We start from the raw sequence: 23,428 nt of genomic DNA, 5'->3' as shown, positions 1-23,428 counted from the left end.
GAAATAAAGAGAAATAAAGAGAAATAAAGAGAAATAAAGAAGTAAATAAAGAAGAAATAAAGAGAAATAAAGAGAAATAAAGAAGTAAATAAAGAGAAATAAAGAGAAATAAAGAGAAATAAAGAAGTAAATAAAGAGAAATAAAGAGAAATAAAGAGAAATAAAGAAGTAAATAAAGAGAAATAAAGAGAAATAAAGAAGTAAATAAAGAGAAATAAAGAAGGAAAAAAAAAAAAATAAGCAGAGTCATTTTTGAGATCTCTGTCTGAACGGTACATATTTGCAACTTGATGGAGATACACAAAGAAGCTAGTGATGAAGAAAAAGATGATAACAACAATCTGGTGGAAGTTAATAACGACAGTGTAGCTAATTCTTCAAATGGAAAAGAAAAAAATAAGAAACTATACGAAACAATTGATTTGCATCACTTGGTGAATGCTCTGCCATATATCGATTCGTATGATAACGAATTTGAACAAAACGCAAAAAAAATGGTAGAAGAAGAGATGAATTTAATGAATAAAAAAAAAGAGATAAAAAATTATTTAAAAAATTTCCCAGTCCCACAATCCGTATATGTAAATAATGAAAATTCAATTGTACAAAATGAGTTAAACAGATGTGAACAGAATAAAAAAATGGACAAGCTAAATTTAGAATATTATAATATTGAAAATGATATATTAAATGATAATAAGGATATAGAAGAATGGAAAAAAACATTAAAGAAACATGAACTAATTTTAGAAAATTTACATAATGCATTAATAAATATGGAATTAATGAGTAAGTATAAAGAAGTCATGTGGTGTGAACATATGAAAGTATTCACACACATTGATATTAACCTGCAAAATAATATTAAAACGCTAAAGGAAGAAATTGACAATATAAACAAACAAAGAAAGCTACATCAGTTGAGTTACGTTAATGATTTATCCACTTTGCAAAACGAAAGAAAAGAATTTAAAAGGAAGAATTCACTCGTTATTAATGAAATAAAAAAGTTATCGCATGAAAATATGCTTATGCAGTATAAGAGAAACATGATATGATAATAGAGTCTACAGTTAGCTAGCCAGTGGGGTTTGTTAGCATACTCTCCCTGTGCACGTGTATACTCACAAGGCATACATACATACATATACATATATATATATATATATATATATATATATATATATACACGCACGTATAGGACGTTCTGTCCAATTCGGTGCACTAGCCTTTTGCGAAGTTGTATATTCCCCCAATTTATGAATACACATATCCTTATATGTATGTAGTAAATGGTATAAATACATGACATTGTTTCGAATATTTCAGTCAGTTGATGCATTTTGTTCGGTTTAGTCTGATGAACTATTTGCGTTAATTTTATTTTTAAAAGATAAAAGGAATTAATTTGTTTAATTGTAAATTTGATTTATTCTAAAACGGTCCATTTTGGAAAATGTAATTTTTTTTTTTTTTTTTTTTTTAACATTCGATTTCTAACAATTTTTAAGTTTAAAATTTATGCAGTTTTTTCATTTTTTCGTTTTTTCGTTTTTTCGTTTATTCGTTTTTTCATTTTTTCATTTTTTCATTTTTTCATTTTTTCGTTTTTTCGTTTTTTTGTTTTTTCGTTTTTTTGTTTTTCCTCTTCCGTCTTTCCTTTTTTTTTTTTTTTTTCTTTTTTTTCTAAAGCAATAAAATATGCCACACGTAATGCCGCAGGAAATAGGGCACATAAACGTGTGTATATACATACATATGTACAGGCATATACACACACACCTGTGTGTGCTATATAGCAATAAATACGTACAAATCAACATAAAAGCAACGTTTACACATTCAAGTAAGTTTTCTTTTAAGTGGGTCAAAAAGTCGTTGAAATTATTTTATTTTGCTTTATTTTTTTCATCAAAAACGTAATGCACACACATATAATATTTCTTGCATTTAATGGTAGCTTTACACAATTATACACATATATACATACATACATACATACATACATACATACATACATACATACATACATACATACATACATACATACATACATACATACATACATACATACATACATACATACATACATACATACATACATACATACATATTTACTTACATAATTATATTATAATTTATACATTATTATATATAACGTGGATTATAATATCCCCCCCGCCCTTACGATACAGCCTCCTTTTCTTTTTTCATCTTTCTCTTATTTCTTAAAATTTGTGCTTTCAATCTTTTTGCTTCCAACTGATCAGCTATGGATTTCTTTTTCAGGGTTTCCGCTTTTTCTCTTTGTATGGCTTCGATTAATGTTCTTTTGTTTTTAAACTGATTTCCTTTACATTTTAAATAAAAGGAATGATATATATGTCTATCAATTTTTTTGGCTTCTCTTAATCTTTTTAATAATCTTCTCAAAACACGTTGACGTTTAATCCACAATGTTTTTTGATTTGTTCTTGCATTTTTCGTACCCTTTCTTTTACCTATACCCATATGTCTACCTTTCCTTTTTGCTAATTTGTACAATCTTACCCTTGCTCGGCTGTGAACCTTTTGCGGTTTTTTTAAAATTAATCCTTCTTTATATAATTTCCTTATGCTAAATCCTATAAAGATGGAAAACACGGAGGAGGTGAAAAAAAGGACACAGAGAAGAAGCAAACAAGAAACAAAGCACAAACAAAGCACAAACACAGCACAAACAAAACACAAACAAAGATGAAACAAAGAAGAAACAAAGCACAAACAAAGCACAAACAAAACACAAACAAAGATGAAACAAAGAAGAAACAAAGAAGAAACAAAGCACAAACAAAGCACAAACAAAGAAGAAAAATGGATAATTAAAAGCATTCAAATTCACTTTATTGTATCACACAGATATGTGTTACAAGCCACTTTTTATATGTCATGCTAATAAATTATGACTTGTTCATGCAAAATGTGAGTATTTGTAAGGAATTTTTTTTTTTTTTATATTAGAACTTTATATTTTACACTGTACACTTCATACTTTATATTTTAATTTTTACACTTTATTTTATATATTTTTATTTTTAATTTTTTATTTGCCCTACTCGAATTAGCAAGCGATATCTCGCTGATTTCATTTGGGTCCATCCATATTTTATTTTTTCCACATTTCAAAACAGAAGCTGCTAACCTTTTCTGCAATTTAAGCGACTGTGGGAAAATAAAAGGCGAAAGAAGGAACAAAAATATAATAATGTATGTTTATATTTATATATGTCAATACACTTCCACAAGTAGCAATTTATTTTATGTTTAAACAATCTAAATAAATGAAAAGTCCTTGGAAAAACGTAGCTATATATTTTTTACAACAATTAGTTATTTGTCAAATGGGTACTTCTCGTAAGTATGTATAAAGGTATGTCAGCACGTACGTATGTGTGAGTAGGTACGTGTGAATGTATGCATATACATATAAATGTTTATATTCACGCATATATGTATGTATTTACATATATATATATATATATATATATATATATATATATATATATATACATGTACATAACGTTAATCTTTCCTTTTTAAGTCTTACCATTTTTAAGAAAAATCAATTCGTAATAGTATCCTTCTATATATCAAAATTAATTCCAAATATTGTTACTTCAGATAAAAGGAAATCTTCTTTTTTTGTTTGTTCAATTTTTTAATTTTTATATTCTAAATGTAATGATTCAAAAATGTTATGTAAAAAAAAAAAAAAAAAAAAAGGAAAAACAAATTTTAAAACACATGAAGTGATATGAATATCTAAATGTATTCTTACATATATATCAATTGAAGAAAGGAAAAAAAAGGTCAACAAATAGGGATAAAAATTATGGATAAAAAAAATATATACGTATACATATATATAAATGCATAATACGGTAAGCACATATAAATAAATGAATAAATATATATATATATATATATATGTATAGTAATAGATAAAGATATATACGTTTAATAATTACGTTTATTTTTACATATTTTTAAAAGCCCTAAAACTCCAATTCATTTTACTATGCATTGCTCACATACTGAACTCTTACGGAATATAAGGTCGTTCTGTGGCACGAAAATAAATAAATTTGTTTAGCCGAATGTGAAACAAGCAAACGATAGAAAATGAGGAAAAAAAAAATAAAAAATACCTGTTCAAGTAGTGCTGATTGCATCATTTGTCGTTCGGTTGATATTTTTTCGTACTAGGATTTTTATTTTTTTTAATTTTAATGCAGTCAACAACCCCCAAGTATATTTCCAAATGTACTTATAAATAAATATATGTATTATATATATATATATATATATATATATATATATATATATATATATATGTATAAATATATGCAAATATGAGTATGCTTGTGTACATAGTCCGCCGTGTCAACTATTTTTTTACATTAACATAGTAAGGTAAAAAACTTCTGAAGCAAAAAAAAGTGACATGCTTTTTTAGTCTCATATGTATATATATATTTATGTACGTATGTATATATATATTATATATATGTATGTACGTATGTATGTACGTATGTATGTATGTATTTACGTATGTATGTATGTACGTATGTATGTATGTACGTATGTATGTATGTACGTATGTATGTATGTACGTATGTATGTATGTATGTATATATGCGTATTTAAATATGTTTATGTATTTGAATACTGTATCCGTCGTTTTCATTTAAGGTGAAATGAAACCCCCCCCTATCCCCTAATATTGAGTGTGGTAAAGCAATAATTGCACATTTTTATTGACACCGAATTTTGCAAATAACAGTTTGCACTGTTTATGTATTTATTACAAGAACAAATTAATTGAACGTTCATCATATGTGTAATAATTATAAAAATTTGAGAACAAAATACATGCGTTAATAATGCGTTAACGCTTCATGGTATTAACTCCCGAAAGCATACACTCGCTAAGTATGCATGGGTACATAGGTATGGTCGTATATATGTGTTTATGTAAGTATATATGTATGTATATCTGTATGTATATCTGTATTTATGTACGTTCTTTTGGACGTACGCATGTACATGTGTATATATGTGTAATGTTTGAAAAATGAAAATAAATAAACAGCACAAAAGAAACAGAATGAACTATAACAATGAGTAGAAAAGAAAAATATATTGCTTTATTATTCTGATTAGAAGCAACTAAATTTGAAAATGCACTCCCACATATATATATATGCCAGTTCATGTGTACATGTGTACTGTACATATATATTACATATATATACGCTTACCTTTAGTTGTTCAAAAATGCCCCAATTGCGCAGAGCAGTATGGAGTAATGGAAAACATTGATAACAAAAGATACAACATAAATATATATATATATATATATATGTGTGTGTACGTATGTACTCATTAGGTAAAAAGATTTTTTAAAATTTGGTCCAAGAATATGTCTGTGTTATTAGAATATGTGTAGCTGATGTCATTGAAGTGGATGAAAATGTACACTTCAATCATTATTAATAAAAAGAATAAGTAATTTCTAATGTACACATATCCGTACAATTCTAAATGAATATTATGAACAAGAAGTGAAAAATCGTAATGTTTTTTCGTATAATTTTTGACAATATTGGGATTTAAGTTATTGTGTATGGAGTTTGCATAATTCATAATGCACGCTCCGTCATGTTTTTCTTTCCCCGGTGCTGCTCCCGCCGCTGTCTCTACTTCTATCCCCTCATCTGCTGCCTTCCGCGCGTGATAATTATTAAAAATATTATTTTTGATAACTCTTCTATATTTTTTCATGACATCTTTAAATAAATAATTGAATTTATTATCAGCAAATATTAAGTTATACTTCACCGAAATTCTTACAGAATTTATTGTTTTTTCAAATAAGCATTTTATACTCTTTTGTTCTTTTTTTAAAATTAATAATTTTTTTTTTTTTTTTATAAATTTTAAATGCGCCTCTTCGGCAGTATATTTATTGATTTCATCCATAATTTCAATGTAAGGAATTTCCACATAATTAGAAATACCTTTATGAAATACAGCTGATTGTATACTTCCTAAAAAGTGCTGTATGGTATCTTTTATTTTTGCCCAAAAGAGGAATTCCTTTTTTGTTAAATTGGATATGAAAATTTGTAGTAAGCATACATTAAATCTTTTTAAAAAATAATTATTATAATTATTATAATTATTATGAATGTTATGAATATTATGAATATTATAAATATTTTTTATTTTATTTTTTTTTGTTTTGCAACATCGACATAAGTATTTTTCAAATTTTTTATCTTTTTTTTGTTTTTTTCTTTTCTCATTATCTATTGATAATAAGGAGTTTCTTTTTTCACAGTATATCAAATCCAGATTCTTGCTTAGGTTTGCAACGAGGTATATGTTCCCCCTTCCGTTTGGTAAGGGGTTTTCCCTCTGCTCTGATTCGTCCTCCACTTGGCACTCTTCCTCCGCGTTGTTCTTTTCGTTTTCATCTTCCTCCTGCTCCTCTTCCCCCACTTGACACTCTTCCTCCTCCCCCTCCTCATAATCATAGTCGTAATCATTCATTTGATTGGTTTTCTCATAAAAGTAGTTGTAATCACTATCGTCAGATGCATGGGACACATCACAGTACAAATCGCTTAACATATCGTCAGAATTTTCCATGTAAATTTTTTTTTTTTTATTTTTAAAAATGCTAAAAAATTCAAAAAATGTTTCATTTGGTTTCTCTTGAGTGCATATGTCTACATTACTCAAAATGTTATGAATGTAATTTTTAATAAAAAAGAAAAAATTATTTTTTATCAAAATGTTCATATTTTTTTCAAAGAAATTTTCTCCTTTATCATCTCCTCGTTGTTCGTCGTTTTCTGCTCCCTGTTCATATACACATGTACTTATTTCATCGATGAAAACCTTTTCATTTTGAGAAAGGTAATACATTTTTAAATTATCACTTTGAGTGGATTCATCGCATTTAACATTTTCCCCACCTCCAATTCTTACTCCGCCTCCTCTTTCTTTTTTTTTTTCTTCGTTATATTTTATGCTTAAAACAAAATTTAAGACAAATAAATTTTTTTCAATAAGCATTCCCCCCAAGTTATTAAAATTATTTGTTTTGCAGAAAATGTAGTTTTTTTTACATTCGTTCAGAGGAGGAAGTGGAGGTATCGATGGTTGGGCATCTATCGAAGATAGCGTAGGAAGTGAAGACAGGTTGTTTCTTTTTTTCTCTCCTGCATAAGAGTTATTAACTAAGGGTGTCTGTGTTTCACTCTTTTTTTTCATCCTTTTTCCCTTTTACAATTTTTTAGAACTGTTTTCTTTTTACGTGAAACGCGCCCACGTACGGTTATACAATGCCTATATATTTTTTTTTTTTTTTTTTTTTTTTTTTCTATTTTTTTTATTAACAGTTAATAATTAAATAATGCTTGGACAGGAAAAAAATTACTTCATTAAGCAATTCATTCGTTTTTTTATTCTGTTGTATTTTTCTCATTCGCGGAATGGGATTTTGGCCATTTTTTATCTTTTTATCCTTTTATTTTTTCCGTTTTTTTCTGTTTTGTTTTTTTGTTTTCATTTTTTTGTTTTGTTTTTTTGTTTTCATTTTTTTGTTTTTTTAATTTTTATTTTTCATTTGTTTCTATTTTTTATATTTTTCCTTTATTTTGCTCGTCAGAAAGGAATAAATGTTTTGCCTGTCTGTACATGTTCATGTTGATTCATCTATATTTGTTTTTCCATGAGAAGTCATGTTATTTTCTTCCCATTTCTAAAATTGTTTTCCGAAAATTTTTTGAGTTGCACGGATATGTGTACGCGCGTGGGTAAGTACGTATACGTATATGTATTTATGTATATTCATGTGTATGCATGTGTACAAGCATGTTCAATTATGTAGGTATGAATATGCATATATAGGTATGTATATGCATATGTTGGCATATGTAGGAATGTGTAGGCATGCGTAGTCATGAATATGCATATGTATGCATATATATGCATAGATATCATAGCGCGTAATTTATCACACACAGGACGATAGGTGCAGTTATAAAATTGGAAATTTAAATAAACGTAGAAGCATTTAAAAAACGAATTTACATTTTTGTGAAATTATTTAAAAAAAAAATAAAATAAAAAAAGATTTATTTTTCACATCATTACACATTGCCTACCTGTGCATGTACATAACTTTTTCGATAATTTTTTTTTTTTTTTTTTTTCTTGCCGCTCCTATTAATTCGCGTTTTGCATGTTTATAAACTGCAGACAAGGGATGATAAACATGTATATGAATGTACGTATGAGAGTATGTACGTATGTAAGTATGTACGTGAGTAAGTATATACGTGAGTAAGTATATACGTGAGTAAGTATGTACGTGAGTAAGTATGTACGTATGAAAGTATGCACGTATACATGTTATACGAGTATGTATATATATATATATATATATATATTTATACATATTGTTTGTATTTTATTTTCAAATGGTATACAGTTCTTCTTGTTCATTTTGACATAAAATTTGAATGCAAATTTTTACTATATTGCTTGTATGTTATTTTGAATAAACGTTTTTACACATTTTATAAAAGGAAGTTTATTATTTATCTCCTTCCTCCAACCCCCTATGAAGTACGCAGTGCAAAAAATATACCATCCTTAAAGACATTTAACTGTACGGATGTGTTGATTTTTTTTTTTTTTTTTTTTAATTTTATATGATACGATAAATCGCACAGCAAGTCATATACTCAATTGTAGAATAAGATAAAAAAAAAAAAAAAACAAGTAGCTACCTTTTTTTTTTTTTTTCCTTTTCGCATTTAACTTTTATTTGACCTTTAAAAATAGTAGGTGGAACGTACAAATCTGCATGTACATATGTGAACGTATTTGCCATCGTGTTTATATATATATATATATATATATATATATATATATATATATATATATATATATGTATATATATATTTATATATTTATATGCATATGTATATTTCATTTTTTAAAACGATTTACAAAGACAACATGTGCAAAACGGAAAAATGTAAAAAACATCATTTGGATGTAGAGTACACAGCAAACAATCAGACAGAAGTAATAGCTCCAACAAATAACAGTATAGTTATGGCCCACAATTATAGTAACGCATGTTTTAGTAAAAGGAAAAAAAATGAATATTTATTACCTGTACAGAGTATAATAAAAAAGGAAAATATTTTTAAAAATTGTGATATAGTATGTAATATATTACCCTTTTTAACGTTTTCTGAGAGATGGAATAATAAATTATTAAATAAATCATTTTATAAATCTTTTAATACTAAATATGCTTGGACAAGTTTAGACTTTCGATTTCTTGATGTAGATTTGTTTAATTTTTCCTTTTTTAAAAAATATAACAAGCTTTTTTATAATACTGTCTCTTTGTCCCTATCAGTTAATGGAAATAAAAGAGTAGAAGTTACCATTAATATGATAATAAAACATTTTAAGAATCTTAAAGATCTCCGCTTATATTTTCGAAAAAAAAATACGAATTATATATATGAGGGGGTCCACCCGATCGTTTCGAACATACTAAACCTTCAAATATTGCAAGATGGCAAAAGTGAGAGAGGTGAGCAAGTAAAATGCGGTCGAGAAAAGGATGTCCGAGAAAGGGATGACCGAGAAAGGGATGACCAAGAAAGGGATGACCGAGAAAGGGATGACCAAGAAAGGGATGACCGAGAAAGGGATGACCGAGAAAGGGATGACCGAGAAAAGTGTAAGCACGAATCGTGCAAAAGCAACAATAGGGTCCCTGATAAGTGCAGTGATAGGGTACATATACGAACGGATGGCGATGAATGTGAACAGAAGGAATATGATGAAGACACAAAAGCCCGAAATTATAATAATAGTGCAAAAGGAAAAAGAGATAAAAAAGAAAAGGTTTTTTGTTCTTATAAGGAATACCATACGAATGAAAATAAAGACTTGTATAACTCATTACCGAATGATTTTACAAATTGTGATATTCATCTTAATGATCTCTTTTTAGAAAAGTATTACTATTATTATTATTGTAAATATAAAGAAGATAAAGACTATATGGAAAACAGCCTATTAACAGAAGAATCATTACAAAAGTATTTATACAATATAGAACATATAAAAATTTTTAAAAATAGAAATTTGATTCTTTCAAATACCTTTAACAATTTAGAGAGACTAGTATTAGATGTTGAATTGAAAGGAGATGAACTCCTCTGTTTTGTAGGAAAGTTAAACAATTTAAAAGATATTATTATCAGCAAACTGTTGTACTCGAACAAATTAAATAAATCCCAAAGCATTACTATATTTACCTGTTTCATTGAAAAAATGAAGCAGAATAATATACGCCTTATACAATTAGGCTTATATTTTAGAAATGAATATAAACCTATCGATTATTTAAATAATAAAAAATTTAGAAAAATACTTAATGAAAGAAAAGAATACCTTTATAATATTAATAAGGAGGAAGGGGATGAGTTAATATACATTCTGCAAAAGAATCATTTGAACTCCTTATACTGTCTATGGAGTAACGACCTTTTCATTTCCTTTGAGATGTATGAACAAATCAAAAAGTTCAAGTAGGCCACAAACTGGAAACAGGCATCTCCGCCATTTTTTTGCTCCATGCGTTGGTTCCTTTTTTTTAGTGCATTATTTTTTTTTTTTTTTTTTTAAATATTACTTTTTTTTCACTATATTGTCTAATTATATATTTTTATGCTCTTCCCATTTTTATTGCTTCCTTTTGTATTGCTTCTTTTCCACTGTTTCCTTTTTTTTTTTTTTTTTTTTTTTTTTTTCCTTTCTGTAGCAATTTAAAGGTGTGGATCCTGCCAGGATGGCGAGCCTTGTCCCTCGCAAAGCAGTAAATTTTTGATCATGTTTTACCAGGCCATTTGCACACACTCGAAGGGAAACTTATACAATACGTATATGCATATATAATATATATATCTATTAATGTGCACGTGCGTGAATATATGTTCATATATATACATGTATATCCACATACAATAGAACATGTTTAGATATTCCCCTTTCATATATTCCCCGTTTTTTTAAAAATCAATCCACGTTCTGTATCGCTTTTGTAACATGTTTAGCCTAAATATATTATTTTCGCTAAATTTTTTTTTTTTTTTTTTTTGTGATTTGAGTAATTGAAAACAATGAAGTAGGTACATATTTTTCGCGCTTTTCATAATTTTTTCCTTTTACCCCTTTTGTTTTAAAAGAGCAGCGAACTAGATTTGTGAAATTTGTATCTTCAAAAGTGATGCAAATGTTTATATATAATATATATGTATATACAACTATTCATCCACGTGTGCATGCACATATTTATTAAATCGTACCTCCATATTTTTTTTGTTCTTGATTAAATATATATGTATATATATCTATATATATTGATTTATTTTTAATTAACACTGAAAAAGCTTAAAGTTGAATTATTAAGATGTTTCGTGTATGTCTTTCTTTTCTTTTCTTTTTTTTTTTTATTATTGTCTAAAGTTAAAGCGTTATTGAAAACACCATAAAAAATGTGCTAATCGGCACAGGGCATAATAAAAATTTGAAACAATTTTCAAGTCTCCCTTAAGATTTGAGCAAAATCTTTTTATTTCAAAAACAAAAAAAATTAAAAAATTAAATTAAACGTTAACATTAACATTAACATTAACGTTAACATTGAACATTAACGTTAACATTGAACATTAAACGTCAAATAGTATTAGTAAAATAAACAGAATGAACAGAGAACATCTGTGATAATCAATATTTACAACTTGAGTTTTAAAAGCATGTTTCAAGAATTAAAATTTACTGAAAAGGTACACGGATTAAAAAACAAAAAAGTATTTTTCAAAAATTGATTTTACTAATTTTCTGAACGGTTCATAAAAAAAGACGCTTGGTCATATTTTTTTTTTTTATTTTATTTTTTTTTTTTCCTGAATCCTGTTATCTCATATATTTTCCTTTCCCCTTTGTGCGCTATGGCTGGGGCTTCTTCTTAACAAGGTTTTCCCTGTAATACTGGCAATAATTGGTAAGTGTGCATTTTTCGCAAAGTGGCTTTTTTCCTTTGCATATTACCTGACCAAAACCCACGAGCAGAGTATTTAATTCTGACCATAATTCTTTCTGTACAAATGATTTTAATTTTATTTGTGTATTTAATTCATTTTTTGTGTAGACCCAATTTAAGCGGTTAGCTATTCTGTGAACATGTATATCAACAGCTATACCTTCTTCATGTTTATTCAAAGCGGTTTGCAAAATAAGTTGGGCTATTTTTTCACCTATACCTGGCAATTTTATTAATTCTTCATAAGTATGAGGAATATCTGAATTATATTTATCTGTTAAAATACGACAAATTTGAAGAATTTGTTTTGCTTTAACATTATAAAACCCTATGCCATAAATTAATTTTTTTAATTGTTCTTCTGGTGTGTTTAATATATTTTCAACAGTTAATCCATATTCTTTTAATTTTTTCATTACCATAGCTGTTATCTCGTCTTTTGTTCTTGATGATAATAAACATGATATTAATGTTTGGAAGCGAAACACTTTTAAATCCTTTGTCCTTTCGCTTAACATATGACATCCATACTTATCTACAGGAGCAGTTATATATTTTCTCATTTCTTTTATTTTGTCATAGGTTATTAAGAAATGCTTTTTTTTTAATTCTACATTATTTTCATCATTATCCTCTTCTTCATTTTTGGACTTTACACCTTTTCCCTTGTTACTATTCTGCTTATCCTCTTTATCTTTTACTTCCCTTTTAATCTCTATTCTTTTTGTCCCCATATCATTTTCCCCCTTACCATTATTCAAAGACCGTTTCGTTTCGAATTTAATATCATATTCTTTTTCAGCCTCATTCGTTTTAGTTTTTCCCTCGTTATTCTTTCCCTCTTGCGCACGATTATATTTCGCTCCATATGATCCATCCGATCCATCCCCTACATACGCCTCTCCTCCTTCCTTCTTAATCCATGTATCACCACTACGTTCGTAATTATGTTCGCCATTACGTTCGTCATTCTGTTCGTCATTCTGTTCGTCATTCTGTTCGTCATGCCCATCGCAACTTCTGTGCACGCACAGCTTTTTCACACTACTAATCGAATTATTATTTGGTGCACTTTCGTATTTTATCTGTACCTTTTTCAGTTTATTTTTACCAAAGTACTTTGATGCTTTTTCCATCCTTAGGAAATATAAGTTTAGTAAGAACAATTTTTTAATGTTGCTACGGAGTTTCATTAAAAGGAGAGCCAACAGTATCGTAGGGGCTTAAAAAAAAAAAAAAAAAAGGAAAGCCGCATTAATAACACGAATCAGTATATTAACGTCATTCGCATCTTTCACATTTTTCGAGGTACATTTTGCAGGTTTCTGTTACTCAGATGACTTTATTACTCATATAGAGTATTACCGTTTCTTTCATGTAAGAAAAAAAATTTTGTTCTGAGGAAGTTGGCTCACTAAAAAAATACCTTCACTCATTTTTTTTTTTTTTTTTTTTTTTTTTTTAAATTAATGTTATTTTACCTGTAAATGCAAGAATAATCAAAGCACACAAGTAAATAAATGCATGAGCAAGATTTTTTTTTTTTTTTTTTTTTTTTTTTCTTCTTCGTTTTCTTCTTTTTCTTTATCTTCTTTTACTTCTTATTCCTTTTGCCGTTTCTCATTCTCATTCTTATATGACTAACATTATGACGAAACTTTACTGTCAAAGTAGTAACACATCAGTAACAAATTTTTTTTTTGCAAAAGGGATAAGAATAAATTGTTAGGGAAACGTACATGGCATTTTTTGTTTTCCCTTTTCGAATTAATTGGTGTCCAAGTTTTTTGTGTTTTTGTGTTTATATATATATATATATATATATATATGTGCATATCATTACATATTGCATTTAAAGCAATTCGTGTTTTGCTATCTTCCAAGTGTTAATATGTAAATGTACACATTTGCATGTTTTTATTTTTTTTGTTTTTTCAGGCGTTAATGTGTTTACAAATTGTTAATGCTTAATTTTACTGTTAGGGGAAACCTCTCCTTTTATTATATAATTTTGCATTGCTTTGTTTTGCTCCATTCCATTCGTTTGGTCCATTCCATTCGTTTGCTCCATACCATTCGTTTGCTCCATACCATTCGTTTGCTCCATACCATTCGTTTGCTCCATTCCATTCGTTTGCTTCATTTAATTTCATTTGTTTAGTTTTGTTTCATTTCATTAGTTTGATTCTCTCCAACTGGTTGCTTCATCCCATTTGTTTGTTTCACTCCATAATTTTGCTCCGTTTTATTTGCTTTATTTTGCTTTACTCCTACAACGTGCAAGGCGCACTGAATGTGCTATCGCGCAGTCATTTTTCATTCACCATATTTTTTAAACACTAAAAAAGACAATATTATTTAGAATAGTTGAACGAAATTTTTCATTATAGGAAAATTTTACATATTCGTAATATTTACTTCTCCGAAATACTCGCTTTTCCGAAATATTCGCTTTTTCGTAATATTTATATATCCGTAATATTTATATAACCGTTATTTTTATATTATTTCGTTTTTTTCTGACCATTCATATTTTCATTTTTTCAGTTTTAGCTAGCTTAAAACAGAAATTGCATATTTTTTTTTTTTTTTTTTTACAACTTTTGTTTTCTTTACGTTTTATTTTCATCCTATGATACATAAGTATATTTTTGATTTATATTTCTTTTTTGTGTAAACAAATTTATATTTTTTGTAAAGATAATAATAGTCTATTTAGGAGATGAAGTTATTATAGGACAATCCCTTGAACATTACTGTTAAAACGTTGAAGTAGAGTTAAAATAATTTTACTTTAATTTTATTTGTTTAATTCGTTCTTTTGATCTATCCTTTTTTTTAGCACAACCATACATTGTCCTCTCCGCACACACACACACACACACACATACACATACACATACACATGCACATACAAACATTTAATAAAAATGAATGAAGAAAATGAATAGAGCAAACTTGTTCAAATATGAAACAGAAAAAGCCATTGTTCACTTTATTGTGTACCTTATAGGTGAAAATATAAAAGAAAAAAAAAAAAAAAAAAAAAAAAAAAAAGACAAACAAGACAAGAAATAACAAACAACAAATAAGATAAGATAAAAATTAAATTAAAAAGACCGTGTGCGCGAATACTATCTAGATGCACAATGAAAATGTGTACATATGTGTGGACATAGGTACAAGTAGTACCCGCTGTCTTAAAAAAAATAAACAAAAGTACGAAAAAACAATAAAATTACGAACAGACTGACAACCAAACAAATGCACGTACATATTTCCCTTTTCAGGAATACTATTGATTCTCTGTGTGTATTACAACTACATAATTTTAAAGTACTACTTTTACTCGCTATTTTGGGCTTTTATTGTTTCCATTCCGTTACACCATGTTAAGGTAAAAATTTCCGAGTTTTTAAAAAAAAAATTTATTAAAAAAAGAAAAAACATAAAAACGGTAATCTCACGGAGCAAACCAGGTGAAGTACCGAGTAAATATTCCAACTCGAAAAATATAAGAGTGGACAGAGTACACAGGCATGAGATTGCCAGTATTGAGGATATACAGACTGTAGGAACAACATCCAAAGAAGACAAAGAGTACAAAGAATGCGAAGAATACAAAGAATGCGAAGAATACAAAGAATACAAAGAATGCGAAGAATACAAAGAATACAAAGAATACAAAGAGTTGGAGGAGATAAATTATGTACCAAGTGATAATAGCGAAAATGTCTATCAAACTAATATGAACAATAAAGTGAAGACATATGCTAATATTCAAATGTGGAGGAAAGGAAAAGGAGATGGAGATAAAGATGCAAAAACGGAGGGATATGTGGACAGAAAAATAGATCGAAAATCAGGCGGAAAAATAGTTGACTGTGGAGAGAGGGAAGCATATCCATTGCAAAGGAGTAGAAAACCGAGTGTGACAAGCAAAACATGCAACATATACAAAAGAAGATTTTACAAACTCATGATAAATGTGAAGAAGGAATTATATATATACCTTTATGTATTTTTTTTAATAATAAAACCTATATACAAAGAAGAAAAGAAGGAGAGTATAAATAATAGCTTTGAAGATTATGAAAATAGGAATGCAAGCGAAATTTATTTTTTAATATTACATAGGCTTATATTTTTTTATATACTTAAAGGCATTTTTCATAAATATAAAGATTTTCTCTTATCAGTTACTATATGTGTTTTGTTTTTTTTTATCTTTTATAAAATTATAAAAATAATATGGTTAAAGTATTTTTATAATATATTTAAAAAATATTATAATAAATATACTCGCAATCTTTCCGTTGATTATGCTTACATATACAAGCATTACATGAATGACATCTTAACTATACTTATAATCATCTTTTCAATTATTATCATTTCGTCTATCTCTGTCTTCTTCGTATTCAATATTTATGGTGAGTCAGTCTTTATCATCAACTCGCTCAACAGCTATCTATCTTCCAATTTTAGAAACGTTAGCCGAAAAACGGAAAAAAAAAAAATAAATATAAATAAAAATAAAGAATAAAGGGGGTTGCTCCATTGGAGAATCCTACACTCCTATTTACATCTATGCATAATGTTTCCTTCCCATTGTAGTGTTCTCCTTACACATTACGCTGCTCATTACTCAAAACTCACTACTCAACTCCCCATTCTGACCTTTCACTTGTCTGCTGTACACCCCTACAAAAACTCATTTTTTTGTTTTTTTTCTCCCCTCACCCTTTTTAGGCTTCCATCATTCAAAATTTCAAAAATTTTTACCGGAAGAGAGGCAAGGATGATATAGAGCACTTGTACGAGTTAATGAACTTAACCAAGATACCCTTCCTTAGCAACAATACAATTTCGTCTATATCTAGACATTTAAAAAGAGCGATCGATATATATGAAAATATTTATTCATATAATTTTAGGAATAATAGTAATATCCCTTTAAATAGTTGTTGTCTTCCTATACTTGTTAAACGGTTTGCGCTTATTAGGGAAAATAATTTATGTAATATTAAAAGACAAGTATTCTTTTTAAGGGAAGAATGGAAAGATAAGAAAAAAAAAAAAAAAAATTTTATACAAAAGGGAAAAGAATGTGGTGTGCATGTATGTTTAAATAAGGAAGGGAGTGAAGAAAATAATAGCTTCTTTTGTAGTCTAAAAAAATTGCTTTATTACATTTCTAAAAATATTTTTTTTTCAAACAATAAATCTGATGAGAAAGCAAGGAGGAACTCTGAAAAGAGGAGTAGTCGTCAAACTGGAGTCGTTGGAAAAAATTTAGTAAACATCTTTTTGGATGAAATGGAAGGGGGAAGTAATATCGACAGGTCTAGCAGCACCACATCTATCAGTAATACACATATGTTCGGCAGTACCAGTTCTGTCAGTACTTTGCAGGGGAAAAAGGAAAGTAAATTGCATAGAAAGCAGCCGTATGGTGGGAGCGAATCAAAAAGTAAGGATGGCATCAAGGAGGGGGGAAAAGAGAAGTACAGAAACGATAATAATGGAAGTAATGTTAACAATGGAAGTAATGTTAACAATGGAAGTAATGTTAACAATGGAAGTAATGTTAACAATGGAAGTAATGTTAACAATGGAAGTAATGTTAACAATGGCAGTAATGGTAATAATGGAAGTAATGTTAACAATGGCAGTAATGGTAACAATGGAAGTAATGTTAACAATGGCAGTAATGGTAATAATGGAAGTAATGTTAACAATGGCAGTAATGGTAACAATGGAAGTAATGTTAACAATGGCAGTAGTAATAACTACAGTAGTGATATTCTCATTTGCAACAACAGCAGCAGTGATAATGAGAATAAACGGTGTTGTGGTAAAGCCACTGTAGATGGGGATGATGGCAAAAGCAAATGGTCGAAGAGCCTAACGGTTAACGTATATGACCCATCGAAAGAACCTAATTATAAATTTAAAGAGTTCATAAATTACATGAACAGCATATTTTTATCTTTGAAAAAAATAGAAGACATTGGGAAATTAACAAAATATATTATATTTAACAATAGTTATGGGTTACTAAAAATATTGATATTTTTTATATTAATCTTTTTTAATTTTTTTATGTTTACATTTGATGCAATAGTACAAGCAATGATTTTCTTCACAGCATTATATTATTTAATATCATCAAAAAAATCTGTTTTAAATTATTTAAAAGATGTTTTATTAGTAGTTGATCCATCAAGTATATTCTTTTATAATATTACGAAAAATTTAAAAGCAATAATTATATGTACATTAAAAAGAATATATTTTTATACTTTATATATATGGTTAATATTTTCATATTTCCAATTCCCTATCATTTATGTACCTACATTGACATGTATTATTCTGTCACTAATACCTATTATATCTCCAGAAATACTTATTCTTATTATTATTTTACACCTATGGATAATACAAAAACAAAAATTTATTTCTGTACTGTTATTTATAATAAATTTTTTTATTTATATATATTTTACAACAACAATTTATAGAGAAATTCCACACACACATGCGTGGTTAGTCTCTCTCTCCTTGTTCTTATCTATCACTACTTTTGGATCGAAGGGGCTAATTTTAGGCCCCCTCATAGGGTCTCTACCACTCATTTTACATCAATTAATAATTAATAAAAACAGAGCAACGCAAATGAAACAGAAAAGACGAGAAAAAAGGAAAAACAGTCGAAGAAGCTGCTGCGAAAAAACAAAGAAAGTCGCGCATTCATCCGAAAATAATCAAACAATGGAAAAAAAAAAATGCCTTATTCATAAGCAAATGAAAAAAAAATGTAACCTCTTTCGAAATACGGTAAAATATTCTGAACAAGACAGGAAAAAAATTCAAAAAAAAAAAAAAAAGTCAGAAAAAGAGGTAGGAAGAAAAGGAGATAAAAAATTAGGAAGAAAAACAGCGAAAATTTCGGAAAGCTACACTACAAAAAAACTTTTACGGAAAAACAAGTTGGGTAACTTGTACAAACTAATTGAATTAAATAAAAATCATGTTAATATGTGTCAAAGGGTCAACGACAGGAGAAGTACTTGTAATTATTGTACTAACGACGAGCTTAAAAAAAGTACGTCAACCATTACGCAGAATCTGAACGATGATATAATTCACCGCGAGGAAAATAAGCTAGCTGTTTACCATTACAGAAGAAATAATAGTAAAAATAAGGAAATGAAAACAAACCATACAATAATATATAAAAAAATTAATAAAAATAAAACTAAAAAAAAAAAATTGCCACATTATAAAAAATCGCAAAATTTTGAAAATCTTTACGATAAATTTCAAACGAACCTGAAGCACTTCTTTTCTTACATAACGAGCAGTTCTTGACCTGTCCATGTCTTAAGAGTCATAAGAGAACGTGTTATATAAGCGTTATAAATATGCATAAAATGCTGAGTCTTTTTTTTTTTTGTTTTTTGTTTTTTTTTCAAATTAAAATTAAGGCAACAAATAAGATACGCACATATGTACATGTACATATATATATATATATATATATATATATATATATATTATATATATATGTATGCAATATGTTCATAATACCCGACTTCACTGCTAACTCGGACTATACATGGTTTTATTCGCATGTGTAGAAAAGAACCTTACGAACAACTCCACTTTGAATACGCAAATTTTTATTAGCAAATTTTGTTATACGTTTCTATATAAAAAATTAACAAGCGAAAAGGGGAACAAAGAATATTCATGCATAGAAATATTTATTATTTATTTATTATCTATTTTTCATATGTTTATTATTTATTTAAAACTTTTTTTTTTTTTTTTTTTCACAGTTCATATGACAAAATAACTGTAATGTTTGAAAACAAATTTGTTGAAATCATTGCCTATTTTATAATAATATAAATAATACGGCCTTGTTCAAATATGTGTTAAGGTTTTCTACTTTTTTAACTTTTTTATGTCCCCATTTAACGAAAAAAAATTTTTAACACGACCATGAATTTATAAGTTGAAAGATTTTTATTTAATAAAATGAAAAAAAAGAAAATTAATCTTGTTCTCATATATATATACATATACATATTTGTGCATACTTATTTTTTGAAAAAATATTTTTTCCGTTTGTGTTGCACGTGTACATAGGTCTGTTTTAGCGTATTCATATATATATATACTTAATTTTTTTTTTTTTTTTTTTTTTTTTTTGTTATTGCTTTTTAGAGATATTTGGTAAATTTTTAAAGTAGATATCTTTTTAAACGATTATTCTTCAACAAGTACTCTAATTTATTTACTTATTAATAAAAAAAATAAAAGTACAAAATAAATAAGAGATACAGGATATTATTAAAAAGAACAAAAAAAACCATGAAAAAAGAAAAGATCGAGAGCGACTTACTTTTTAAAGTACCTCGTTATATTCCTGAAGGAGATTTAAACAATAACGAATTTAGTAAAATAAATAATGTAGAACGTGGGAGTGGGAATGAAAAACATGTAATGACTAAAAAATTAAATAAAAATAAAGAGGGAGGGACCAGTGAATATCGTAGTGAAGCTCATTATAATGAAGAGGATTCCAAAAATTTAAATAATGACAATTTAGAAATAAGCGAACAAATATGGTTTAACAATTTATTAAAAAAAAAAAATGAGCAAGTTGAAGCTACACATTTATTCGAGTCTGAATCAGATGAAGAAGTTATTATAAACGCAGATAATATTTTTAAAAACATTTACCCTTTTTTTAAAACGGATGAGGATCCAGATTATATAAAGCAGAAAAATGAATTACAAAGATTTATAAAATACAAGACGTAAAAATGAATCGTTTATATGAGTTTATTTAACTATTTTGATGTTTGACTTTTTGTTTTTTTGTTTATCCTGTGTTACATGCTATGTAGTTGGAAGTGTTTGTTCCTCTGCAAATTTTTACGGTGCAATGTGTATGTACATTCATGTTTATACATACATACATACATATATATGTATGTATGTATATATGTTCGTACTATGTATGCGCGCATATAGACATTAATGTTTAAATGGTCAAATACAATACGTGCGATAAAAATTTGTAATTTTTGAAAAAAAAATACTATTGTTTTGAAAATTTTTTTTAAAAAAAATTAATAAAAATATTTAAAATTTTTTTAAACAAATATAATAAAGAGTTAACCTTTTTTTGAAAAAAATGCAAACGTTAAAGAAACTTATTTGTTATGCATATTTCTCATGAGAATAGCTATTAATACTTGTATAAAAGTGTATACATTGTACCATGTACATACACATACATACTTGTACGCACGTACAACTGAACAAATGAACAACTTAGCTGCCCTCGCTCTGAAATAAGTCGTCAGGGCCAAACATGATGTTCAGGCCATTGTCCACGTATATAGTTTGTCCCGTTACTGCTCTGCTATCTCTTGACAAGAGAAATGAAGCAACTGCCCCAACATCAGTTGAGTATAACTTTTGCCTTAACGGTGCATATTTCTCTGAATAGTCAATTGCATAATCTATAAATGAATATGATTCTTTTTCTTTTTCCTTTTCCTTTTCATTTTCATCTGACCTGTTCATAATTTTCGGACTCATTTTATTAATAGCAGTAGCTGCTCTCGATTTTAATGGCCCAGCGCTAATAGTATTAACTCTGATTTTATATTTTCTCCCTAAATGATAAGCTAAAACTCTTGTGTCCGATTCAAGTGCAGCTTTTGCACTTGACATACCTCCTCCATATCCTGGTACAACTTTTTGGCTAGCATGATATGTTAAGGAAATAATACTCGATCCAGGCTTCATAAATTTACAGAAATTATTACATAAAGATATTAGTGAATACGAACTTTTACTTAAGGCATCCAAGTATCCATTACGACTTGTCTCTAATAAACTTTTTTGTACTTCTTTAGCATTTGCTAATGAGTGTACAAGCATAGAAATATTTCCATATTTATTATGAATTAAATTAGCTACTTCTTCTATACTATAATTCTGTAAATTATTATATCTTTTATTATTTTTTGTTTCTTCATCAATATCATTGTAAGTATCAAATGAAGCATCAAATGGAAGTACATCCAAAATTTCCATTTTTTCTTTTGTATTTTTATTAATAATCATATCATTGTCAAATTTTCCGTTTTCATAATTTTTCATAAATATTTTGTAAACTGGGGGCCATATTCCGAAAATCAGCTTAACGTTTTTCTTGCTAAGCTCCTTGGCTATTCCCCATCCATAGCCGTTCGTATCCCCTATGCCTGCAATGAAGCAAATATCGTTTTGTTCACCTGCATCCTTTTGTTCCTCACCCTGTGCACTGCCTCCATTTTGGCTACTCACTCTTAGCATATTTGCTATTTTCGGCTTGCTATCAACCTTCTTCCTCCATTGCTTCTTTTCATGTATCAACAAATTCGTGTATAATTTGCTGTTGCCGTAGTTCTTAATAAAGCAGTCCGCCATTATTATGCTAATTAGTAAGACTGCTACATTGAGCAGTCCCCTTCTTTTCATTATTTGGATGAAAAAAGTAAAATAGTAAAATAAAATAATAAAATAAAATAATAAAATAAAATAAAATAATAAAATAAAATAAAATAATAGAATAAAATAATAAAATAATATAATATAATAAAATAAAATAATAAAATAAAATAATAATTAAATAAAAGAAAAAAAGAAAAGAAAAAAAAAAATAGGTTGCATTAACAGCGGTGTAGCTGCGTGACCTGGTGATTGGTTACAAAATAAGGATCATGTGTAGTAGAACAAATTGAACGAAATTACAACAAACTAGTTGAGAGAAAAAATGTATCTTCTTAAAGGGATACTCACAAAAAAATATGTACTTTTATTGGTTAAAATGGATTTTTATTTGTATCATATATATATACATATATATATATATATATATATTTTTTTTTTTTTTTTTTTTTCCAATTTCACATGACTTGTTCATAATTTATATAACACAATTTTTCTTGCAATACGCAACCCATTGGCAAAAAAAAAAAAAAAAAAAAAAAAAAAAGTTACACATCGAAACCTTGTTTCGGCATTTCACGTATCGTTCTTTTATTCTACAATATATGTATTTCTCAACTATTCAAACTCTTATGCCCTCCCTCACATTCTTCTTTCTTCTTTCTTTTTCTTTTTTTTTTTTTTTTCCGGTTATTCATAAAATAAGCATATCACTAGTAC

The 23,428-nt window shown here is 27.6% G+C and overlaps 8 protein-coding genes across 8 annotated transcripts; 4 read left to right on the top strand and 4 right to left on the bottom strand.

The window, feature by feature from the left end:
* Positions 1–290: 290 nt before the first annotated feature.
* On the top strand, positions 291–1,058 carry CWF7 (pre-mRNA-splicing factor CWF7, putative; the record flags this gene model as incomplete). Its single annotated transcript, XM_029006154.1, has 1 exon — positions 291–1,058. The coding sequence occupies one exon, from the start codon at positions 291–293 to the stop codon at positions 1,056–1,058; it is 768 nt and encodes a 255-aa protein (XP_028862672.1).
* Positions 1,059–2,184: 1,126 nt separating this feature from the next.
* Positions 2,185–3,589, bottom strand: PmUG01_11048700 (60S ribosomal protein L19, putative; the record flags this gene model as incomplete). Its single annotated transcript, XM_029006153.1, has 3 exons — positions 2,185–2,624; positions 3,096–3,201; positions 3,587–3,589. The coding sequence occupies 3 exons, from the start codon at positions 3,587–3,589 to the stop codon at positions 2,185–2,187; spliced, it is 549 nt and encodes a 182-aa protein (XP_028862671.1).
* A 1,835-nt stretch (positions 3,590–5,424) lies between these two features.
* On the bottom strand, positions 5,425–7,320 carry PmUG01_11048600 (conserved Plasmodium protein, unknown function; the record flags this gene model as incomplete). The annotated part of the gene is made up of 1 exon (XM_029006152.1): positions 5,425–7,320. The coding sequence occupies one exon, from the start codon at positions 7,318–7,320 to the stop codon at positions 5,425–5,427; it is 1,896 nt and encodes a 631-aa protein (XP_028862670.1).
* A 1,755-nt stretch (positions 7,321–9,075) lies between these two features.
* PmUG01_11048500 (conserved Plasmodium protein, unknown function) lies at positions 9,076–10,964 on the top strand (the record flags this gene model as incomplete). The annotated part of the gene is made up of 2 exons (XM_029006151.1): positions 9,076–10,673; positions 10,907–10,964. The coding sequence occupies 2 exons, from the start codon at positions 9,076–9,078 to the stop codon at positions 10,962–10,964; spliced, it is 1,656 nt and encodes a 551-aa protein (XP_028862669.1).
* Positions 10,965–12,093: 1,129 nt separating this feature from the next.
* On the bottom strand, positions 12,094–13,380 carry PmUG01_11048400 (endonuclease III homologue, putative; the record flags this gene model as incomplete). The annotated part of the gene is made up of 1 exon (XM_029006150.1): positions 12,094–13,380. The coding sequence occupies one exon, from the start codon at positions 13,378–13,380 to the stop codon at positions 12,094–12,096; it is 1,287 nt and encodes a 428-aa protein (XP_028862668.1).
* A 1,750-nt stretch (positions 13,381–15,130) lies between these two features.
* On the top strand, positions 15,131–19,564 carry PmUG01_11048300 (conserved Plasmodium protein, unknown function; the record flags this gene model as incomplete). Its single annotated transcript, XM_029006149.1, has 3 exons — positions 15,131–15,200; positions 15,478–16,679; positions 16,940–19,564. The coding sequence occupies 3 exons, from the start codon at positions 15,131–15,133 to the stop codon at positions 19,562–19,564; spliced, it is 3,897 nt and encodes a 1,298-aa protein (XP_028862667.1).
* Positions 19,565–20,572: 1,008 nt separating this feature from the next.
* PmUG01_11048200 (conserved Plasmodium protein, unknown function) lies at positions 20,573–21,025 on the top strand (the record flags this gene model as incomplete). Its single annotated transcript, XM_029006148.1, has 1 exon — positions 20,573–21,025. The coding sequence occupies one exon, from the start codon at positions 20,573–20,575 to the stop codon at positions 21,023–21,025; it is 453 nt and encodes a 150-aa protein (XP_028862666.1).
* A 516-nt stretch (positions 21,026–21,541) lies between these two features.
* ENR (enoyl-acyl carrier reductase, putative) lies at positions 21,542–22,687 on the bottom strand (the record flags this gene model as incomplete). Its single annotated transcript, XM_029006147.1, has 1 exon — positions 21,542–22,687. One exon carries the CDS (start codon positions 22,685–22,687, stop codon positions 21,542–21,544), a length of 1,146 nt encoding a protein of 381 aa, XP_028862665.1.
* Between the last annotated feature and the right edge of the window lie 741 nt (positions 22,688–23,428).

Source organism: Plasmodium malariae (genome assembly GCF_900090045.1).
Source record: "Plasmodium malariae genome assembly, chromosome: 11".
NCBI lineage: Eukaryota > Apicomplexa > Aconoidasida > Haemosporida > Plasmodiidae > Plasmodium > Plasmodium malariae.
The sequence above is the reverse complement of the archived record's forward strand: the minus strand, read 5'-3'. Positions and strand labels throughout refer to the sequence as shown.